The sequence below is a fragment of the Ammospiza nelsoni genome, chromosome 1 (genome assembly GCF_027579445.1).
Source record: "Ammospiza nelsoni isolate bAmmNel1 chromosome 1, bAmmNel1.pri, whole genome shotgun sequence".
Taxonomy (NCBI): domain Eukaryota; kingdom Metazoa; phylum Chordata; class Aves; order Passeriformes; family Passerellidae; genus Ammospiza; species Ammospiza nelsoni.
Genome location: NC_080633.1, coordinates 21535777 through 21545055, shown reverse-complemented (window position 1 = coordinate 21545055; position 9279 = coordinate 21535777). Strand labels below are relative to the sequence as shown.

General features: G+C 48.1%; 1 protein-coding gene across 1 annotated transcript; it reads right to left on the bottom strand.

The window, feature by feature from the left end:
* Positions 1 to 1940: 1940 nt before the first annotated feature.
* Positions 1941 to 8673, bottom strand: C1QL3 (complement C1q like 3). The gene is made up of 2 exons (XM_059471532.1): positions 7034 to 8673; positions 1941 to 2634 (listed from the first exon to the last, which is right to left on the bottom strand). Exons 1-2 carry the CDS (start codon positions 7619 to 7621, stop codon positions 2455 to 2457), a joined length of 768 nt encoding a protein of 255 aa, XP_059327515.1. The 5' UTR covers positions 7622 to 8673; the 3' UTR covers positions 1941 to 2454.
* Positions 8674 to 9279: the final 606 nt, after the last annotated feature.

The window sequence follows — 9279 nt, the reverse complement described above, 5'->3', positions numbered from 1 at the left end:
AAATGTTTGCCTTATATGTGGTTTTCACATAAAGTGTGTTCTTTGCTCTTGTCTAACCAGGGCAAGTGATTTATCCAAAAAATGGCGTATTCCAATAGCAGTGGTAGCCTGATTTCAGAAGCTTCTTCAAATTTGACCATGTATGTCTCATAGTATTGAGCTTTACCAATACACACCGTGGTAAATGCACACTGCTGGTTGTGAATGATCTCTGGCTCTAGGTGCAGGACTGCTGGACACCACACAGGGAATCTCTAGCTACACTGCTGTGGGAGTGCACGGGCCAGCAACAGCAACAGTGGAGGAGCAGACAAGTCAGGTACACATCAGGTACTGAAATAATCGCCGCGTAGAAATGAAACAGGAGTAACCACTACAATGCACAGACATGAGCTGGCACTTTGTCATAAGGTAGAAGCATTGCCCATCTGGTGAGATAATACACAAGCAGCTGGCAGCACCATGTCCCCTTGTAAACCCTGGATGAGTTTGCCTGGCGATCCTCTCAGCAGCCTGGGCTCGCTCGGCGTTTATTTTGAACTGAACGACTCAAAGCAGAAGGAGGAACACGTTCTGTTTGAGAAAAGGTTCACTCATTCAAACGAGATTTTTAGGGCAATGTGTAAAATCCCTATCAGAACTTTGCTGAGTAGCCAGCACTGGAGAGCTTTTTTGTCAGAGTGGCAGACACTTTGGAAATTTTAGTGCAGATAAATCTAAGTTTATACCCTTATTACATTAGACAAGGTTGCTTGTGACAGAATATATGAAATAGCAATGCTAGGGGTAGCCTCTGTTACTCTTTAACGATTTACAGAAATGTTACCTTGATTTTGCCAAAAGGTAAAAATAAATAACATAACAAACTGTGCTAAAGAAATTTAATAATCTTGCTGAAATTTAGGTTTAGAATGAAATCTGAAAGTTTTAACCTAAGAGAAATAGACTCTCAAAACCAAAGCAAATAATAAATCCATTTTCTGAATTAAAAAAAATCTGTGGACATTACTGCTATCACTGATTTTAAAGCATTTTTATAACTATGTAACTCTGTTTAGTTTATTCTCCAAGCCATTAATCCTCTATATGAATTAAGCTTCTTTGAGACTTTATATATCTATATCTATATCTATATGAATGAGAAAAATAGGTATTATAACACGCTTTTTTTTTTGCATGTAAATATCTGCTTCTTTCTTTGCATATGTGTTATCATTTTTGGTAAAATGCTTCTCTGTGTCCATCTTGTAGGCACACCTTACACAAACTGGTACTAGCTTCCATGGAAAAGGTCTGTGTGACAGCATTTTCTCATGTGTCAGATCTCCCACTCTTCCTTTGTTGGAAAAATCCCACTGACTTCAGTGAGACAAGACACCTAAGACAATAAAGGTCATCTGTATTCCTATGAAATTCTAGTGGAACATCTGCACTATACTAATCCATAACTATTTTATTAAAAATAGAACCCAGGTACAGACTAAGTGCTAAAAGACTAATGAAGACTAATTGCTGCAAAGAAAACACTCTGCCTCTTAGTCTGATGGTATGGATGCCAGGCTTTCTAAATATTTACACAACTAACCATCAACAACGGGCCTCTAATAATTGTCTAAATATATATTTACATGTATACAAATTTAAATCCCTTTTCCACTAATAGCAGTGAGAATTTAGCCATTTGCTTTGGTGGAATCAGGGATATGGTCCAACAGAATAGTTTGTCAACTGTTATATTCTAAAGGGGAAAATAGTATTTCTTCTGTCATTTTCTTTTAGAGGACAACTAAGGGAAAGACAAAATTTAAATAACTCCACTGGTTTGATTTTTATGTTAAAAGTCTAACGTAAACCTACAAAACAGAAACATTGAGTTAAGGCTTAAAGCTGATCAGTTTCTAGTTTTAAGTGGAAGGGTAAGAAAAGTACAAGGCAAACAATTTCTTTGCAGAGAGAAAGTATATTTTGATTACCTCTTCCTTTTATTGTAAAATCATTCCTCACCACACTATGAGTGGACTCCAAGCATCATTGTTAGCAGGTAAGTCACAAGAACCAAAGCTGAAGTATGGATAAAGCAGCAAGATCATAACACATCAAAGTATCATATACACTGAAGAAATAACTCAGTGTCCTTAGGTGGGCTTTCCTTGCCTATAAAAATCTGATCTATGCAGAACTTCATTCACATGGACACGTAACAATGAGGAAGTATTTGCTTTGGCGGAAGTGGATCGCACATCTGCTTAACTTGGTTTGTGGTTTTTAACATAAGGTTTCTCTGTGTTGTACAGATGTGAATCAGGTAGCATTCAACATTTCCCCCCACTGCTGAGGTGTTCAGTGGTCACTCTCTGCTGGGGTGCTTGTTTCATTGACTTTTGCCACGCAATCCATCGCTTAGAAGAGCAGGCTTCGTTTCTCGACTGATTTGGTGGGTCTTTTTACTCATTATCAGTCAGCATAAATAATAAATCCAGAAAATGTGCTGTATTTGTTGTTGTTTCCTCCATGTGCTTTTCCTCCATCTAATTTGATGTACACTTCATCTCCTGGCTCCAGGTGAAGGACCACGCTGTTACTGGCGTAGTCGTAGTTCTGATCAGCATCCTGAGCGATGGCACTAGCTCGAACCTACATGAAATACAGAACCACTGGTTAAGAAAACTCAGGCAATTTTTCCTGCCTGCTGAAATTAAAGCATATCCTCGAAGTTTTATTCAACATGCATGAGTTGCCACTTGAAACATCTGGCAACGTATATTGTAGTTTATTCCTATAGCACTTGCTTATTTTCTCCTGCTGTACTTCTGAAACTAAAGCAATAATATTCTCCTTTCTCAGTCATCTGATGAATACACAAACGCCTGATCTTCTGTAGATGTCTGGAGCCTTCTTATAAATATGTGTAAGAATAGCTGGAGTTGGGAGAACTGGATCTGATCGTGTGCCAGTTTTACATTTGGTGTAACTTTTGTATCAGTGGGACAAGTGATTGACAATGTTGAGGATCCACCGAGATGCCTCCAGGGAGTCCCCAAGATGGACTTTTTCCAGAGGCAGTTTATTGTCATACTAAGCAATAGGATCATGCTGCAAAAAAGAACATGAGAAGTACACCCCCCCCACACATGCACACAAGCAGTCTGGGTTTGGAAAAACTGCTATTACCACAGTTCAGTAAGTAAACATTTAATTTCACTGTGTTTTAAGAGATGCACTTGTGAAAAATCACAGGCAAGTCACTATTTGCTGCAAGAGTTTTTGAAATTTACAAGTCATTGAGGGCATTTCATTTGCAACTTTCCCTTAAACATAGGTTTTTTCCCATTTCTCCCTTGGTATTCCATTACTGATTAAATTTGACATTTCTTGCAAACTGAAAATAATCTGTAATTTCAAGATATATGTTGATTTTCAGCAATGAACAGCCTGTGCCATTGTAAGTCTCCAAATCATTTATATATAATTTGACTCTGTTTGGTAAAATATTTAAACATGGTTGCATGTGATTTATTTCAGTGTAACACGTCATCTGCTTGTTACTTGTCTTTGTTCTAGCATAGTTACAGAGCAGTAAATGATTTAGTGGCATTGCAAATCTGAACTAAGTAATAATGCATGACTTGGCGTACTATATGTGGGATTTTTTCTGCTCTGAACTGAAAAAAATAGGCTATAAGTCACAATTTTCCATGGATTCCTTTCAAAGTTTACATGATAAATTTCCAAATTAAATTTTCATGTGATATGATTTCACATTAATATTGAAATGTTAAAAAGGAGGGGGTTCTTTTACCATGCAGGATCTTATGGCATTATGCAGCTTAAAAATCGCAGTAGGTGGAAATTCTTTATGCATCCTGTAAGAACAGTGAGAAAGGCTGCAAAGGCTTGCAAAGCTGTGACAGGCTGCAAATTTAAACTGATACATGGCATGATGATAAACCCCAACTATTTCAGGACTTCTTGGTCCTGACTTGTCTGGTATTGTTTAACAGAGGTGATCTCTTTTGCTAGTTTTCTAAGCAATAATTATTCTAAGTGCTGGATGTTTCCTTTGGAATCGTGACTGGCAGGGCAGAGTTGAAGGCTCTGGGCCATTAACCCTGGAAAGATCTTCCAGAGAAAATAATGGACTGAGGTGGTTGCTGGCAGTGGAAATGGAAAGGGCAGGTGGGAGGAGTGAAAAGGCCACAGACAAGGCAGAAGAACTTTCACATGGAACTAGGATCTTGCATACTGGTGAGGAAAGTGGTTTAAAGGACTTTTCAAATTCCCATTTACTTCCTAATGAAATGCTGCTTTGTGGATTTGTATAAAATCTTGTGGATGGTAGGGGAGAATTTGAATTACATCAGTGACAATCCTAAGGAAGTCAGCAGTCAGCATGGGGACACTGGCTACAACAGCAATGGATATTTCATTTTTAAGATTCTACACAATACATACTGGCTGGAAAAAAGAAAAAGATTCTGGATACTGAAAGTCTAGAAACCAAAATGCAGATGTTACTGCCCTGTGTGTAGCAGCAAAGGTCCTGTATGCTGTTCCTAGTGGGTTTACCTTCTTGCTTGGTTAGCCAGAACAATTTCTTTTTAAAGCCTAGGAGAACAGTCTCAAATAAATTCTCCTCAAATGAATGGAGTGTACTGCTAAAAGAGGGTAAATGCATCTCAAAATTAAAGCATTATGAGACAATACATTTCACAAGTTCCATGTAAGTCCTTCCATGAAGCTACGCTCTCAGCCTGCACACACATCCCCAAGCTGTGTCACCTCAGCACTTCCCTGCTCAGGCTTGATAATCATTAAAGCAGACAATGTGGTAACACTGGGGACCTTGAGGTTTCACATATGTATTGCTTAGGAACGCTTTTTTTTTTTCTGTAAGTCATACAGTTTTCAATGTTTCTGTTTTTTTCATTGTTAGAGAACATGGGATTTATAATGTTGCCTTTGTCACTCCATTTAACTACTTCGAGAATTTCTGAGCTTCCTTACAAATATACATAAAGCCTGTCACATCAGCATTTAGTATTTTAAGTATAAATCCTAATCACTCATTGAGGCATTAAAACTGTGGGTCAATTTTAAACCATTGATGTGCAGGTATTTCCCTAAATATCACATATAGTATATACAAATGTACGCATAGAACCTCTCTTTAGGTGGGTTTTTTCTTTCTTCTTTGAATAACTCTGAGTTTGCCTCATGTCTGGCACTGGAAGTACCTATATTTAGAAATGGTTAGACCTCAGGTTCAATTGAATATTTGTAATTGGATGCTTCTTTAAAATTACTGCTATGTACTTATTTTTCAGTGTTCAGGAAAGTAAACACTCTATAAATATGGGTAAGAATAGATCAACTCTTTAATTGTAAGTAAAATTGTATTTCTGCAGTGAAGAATATTGCTTTTGCAGGAAGATATCAAAGTGAATATTATTAGGATGTACTTAGTTTTACTAGTCCTGGTTTATCTGCTGAGACAGTATTTATGGCAGATATTTTCTAATTTAATTAATTGCCGCTGATGTCCTCATTATTCCGTTTTCACAGTCCTTCTGAGGAGCCATAAAGAAAAGGTTAAGTGGCATATCAGATTAATTTACCGGCGGCCGCGGCTGCCGTGTGCGCGGCGCACAAAGGGCCGCGCTCGGCTGCGGAGGGGCCGCCGAACGAACGGGGCCGTGCGGGCACGGCGGGGACACGGGGCCGCCGTCAGCTCTGGGGACACGCGGGGAGCCGAGCCATGCCCCAGCCCGAGGGCGAACAGCCCGGGGGGAGCGGCAGCGCTGGCCCCGAGCTCCCCGAGCCCGCCCTGCGGCCCCGCTGGCCGGGACGGCTCGGGCACTGCGGGACCTGTTGAGCCGCTGCCGGTGTGCGGGGGCCGGGGTACCGGGGAGCACCGCGGAGCCCCGGGGACGCGGGAACCATTGGGCACCTCGCACTCCCCCTGGGCATCCAGAGCCCTGAGGGGTGGCGGTGCCTCCGGGCGCCGGAGGAATTGGTGCCAGCCTAACCGCGTCTGTTAACTACTCATGGAAAAGGCGCAAAATTGCGAAGGAGGGGTTACAAGGGGGCAATGTAACAGGCAGTGGCTACGTTTATCCTAATTAAAAGGGATGATTCCTCTGTGTTTCAGACGGCAGCATCGCAAAGCCTTTAATTATTTCCGATGCCTTCATCCTGCCCAGGGGATGACGACAGACTCGGGTCCTTCCCGGGCTCCCGGGTGTGCCTCCTGGCCCGGTCCGTCAGCGGCACCGGCCCGCCAGGGGCTCAGGTGTGCGGGCGCCGAGCTCGCTCTATTACCAGCTCTCCTGACAGGGAGAAGCAGCCTCGCACCCTCCGGGGGCTGAGCGTGTCAAGCCCGGCGCTGCACTGCGTGAGAGCCCCGTCCCGTGCCGCGGCTGCGTTCCTCCCACCCGCCTCACCCTTTCCCGACTCAGCACCACCCTCTCCTGAGCTCACCCACCGCCCCTGGCTCCCCTTTCGTGCCGGGGACTTTCCCCTCCCCGAGGGAGCGCCGGGCTCTTCTCGCCCCTGCGGGGGCAGCGCTGTTTGTCCGCCCGCCCCCGCTCCGGTCCCGGCAGAGCTGCGGGCAGCGCTCCGCGCCCAGGGCGGGCCGGGAGCTGCTGTGCCCGGACAGCGGGCTGGGAGCGGCACCTGCAGCGCGGCTCCCGGAGAGGAGAGCGCGTCGAGTCCGCATTCACCCAGCAGCCCGGGCGGCCTGGGCTCTGCAGAGCACCCGGCCCCTCGGTAGCCTTCGGGTTCCCCGCAAGTTCCCTGCCAGCTGCGGAGAGGCGGCCGCCGGTCCCCATCGCTCCCCTCCCGCCGCTCGGGCTCCGCTCCCCGGCCCGCACCCGCGCCGCCTCCAGCGCCCCCCGGCTCCCCCTCCCCGCCCGCTTCCCGCCCTTCCCGCGCCGCTCCGCCCGCTGCCCGCACGGCGTCCGCTCCCTCGGGGAACCCCCGTCCTCCGGGGCCCCCCTGCCCTCCTGTCCCCGGCTGTCCCCGGCGCGGCGCCCACCTGGTTGTTCTTGCAGAGGTCGGCCCACATGCTGGTGCCGTCGCCGCCCCGCATGAGCACATGGTAGGTGAAGAAGTAGATGCCGGGGATGGAGCAGGTGAACTTGCCGGTGGTGGGATCGTAGTGGTTGCCGAGGTTGGTGACCACGTCGTCGAACTTGAGCACTTCGTAGCCCTCGTGCTGCCGCTTGAGGCCGGCGTAGAAGGCGATTTTGGGCACGGTGCTGTAGGTGGCGGCGCTGATGGCCCCGGCCGCGTTCAGCCCCGGCGCCCCGGGGGGCCCCGGCAGGCCCTGCCGCCCCGGCTCGCCCTTCTCACCCGGCGGCCCCACCGGGCCGGGCGGCCCCGGCTCCCCCGGCGGGCCCCGCGGCCCCGCTTTGCCCGGCCGGCCGGCCTCCCCCTTGGGCCCCTGGATGAAGGTGGGCAGGGACTGCATGAGCCCGCGGTCGGGCGTGGCCGCCGTGCTGGGCGCCTTGGTGCCGCCGTAGGGGTCGCAGACCATGCGGCAGGTGCCGAGCATCTCGTAGTGCGCCGAGGTGCCGGCCGAGCTGACCAGCACCGGGATGAGGATGACCAGCAGCAGCACCATCACCACCCCCAGCGCGCCGGCCGCTATCAGCCGCCGCCTGCTGCCCACCAGCCGGCTCAGCGCAGGGCGATCCTCTTGTCTGCTTTTGGACAAAATCTTGATGGTTGGCGGGGTTCCTCCTCAGAGCCGAAAAAACGCCGAGCCCGCTCGAGCTCGGCTCCCCTGGGGCTCGGCCGCCCTGCCGAGGGGGTCGCGGGGATCCCGCGGGTCGCGGCGCTCCGCTGCGGCCGCTCAGCCGCGGGGCGGGCGAGGGAGCGGAGCGGGAGAGGAAGAGGAGGAAGAGCTGCTGCCGCCGCGCCCCGGCCGCCCGCACTTTTATGCTCCCGCTGGCGATCGACTTTTTTTTTTTTGCAGGCTGTGCCAGTCCGAGTCAACTTTCCCTGGAACTTGCCTTTCCTCTCGCGATCGCCCCGCTCGCCGCCTCGCTCTCTCTCTCCCTCCCTCTCTCTCTGTTCGCAGGGATGACAGTCCTCAGCGGGGACGCGCCTCCCGGCCGGCCGCAGCCCCGGTGCCCGCCGCCCTGTGCCCGCGCCGCCGCCGCCGCCGGAGCCGGAGCCGAAGGGAGAGCGGGATCCTGCCCGAGTGCCACCTGCCAGGAGAGGAGGAGGCTGACGAGCGCGCTGGAGCAATTTATAGGCACCCAAAAGCGCAGGGGAAAGGGGAGCTGCTTTGGCATCTCATTCCAGCATCTGCTCTGCTCTTCCCACTCACAGAGAGTTTGGCATTACTCTGGCAGTGTGGGAAATATATATTTTTTTTCTTTTCTCCCTCCCCCACCTCTCCCGCAAACGGATGAACAGCGAAATCGTGAGCCTCACTCACTAGCTGCATCTTGTGATGACAGCTCTTTCTGAAGCAGACCGAAAGGAAGAGACGTGCTTAGCAGCCTCTGGGTACCCTTCGGGTCACCGATCGAGAATTAAAAGGTCAATCCACCTCCTGCTTAACGCTTCCCTGAGGCCACTTTGCCATGTTAGCGTTTTCTGGGAAATACCGCTTTAAATGCAGGGATGCTTTGCCAATTGTCCAAGTAAAAGTTATTTGAAAATATACCTCCCACAATAATAAAGAGATTAACGGCAATTTCGGATCTCCCTCTTCCTCCTCGTCCCAATTGCAACCACACAGACAGAAAAGGAAAGAGTTTTCCTGTGAATTAAAATTGACGTGCTCATCACTGGCGACAGTGTTTCCCGGCGTTAAAGCCAGCCGCTGCTCTGCTTGCAAACCGGCACCGAGGGAAAGTGCTCCCTTTTGTTTAGAAGCCAAAGAAAAGTCCGGGATATATGCAAATCATCAGATGCTTAGGACCTGATATAAAGATCTCTTTGGCTTAACTCAGGGTCAGCAAAGCATTTTGTTAAATCTTGGAGGCTGGTTTTTGTTGTTGTTTTTGGTTTTTTCTTTTTTTTCTTTTTTTTTTTTCTTTTTTTTTTTTTTTTTGGTTTTTTGGTTTGGTTCTTTTGGGTTTTTTTTTTTGTTTGCTTGTTTGTTTGTTTGTTTGTTTGGTTTTTTGTGCATGAAAGGGTTCTCCTCCCCAGGGTCTGGTAGGCACCTTTGTGACTGAGTGGGAAGGGGAATGTGCAGTATCAGTGACAATGTTGCAGAGAAAATATTAAAGCTCTTGTCCTGCTTACAGATCTACAGGGTACACAAAG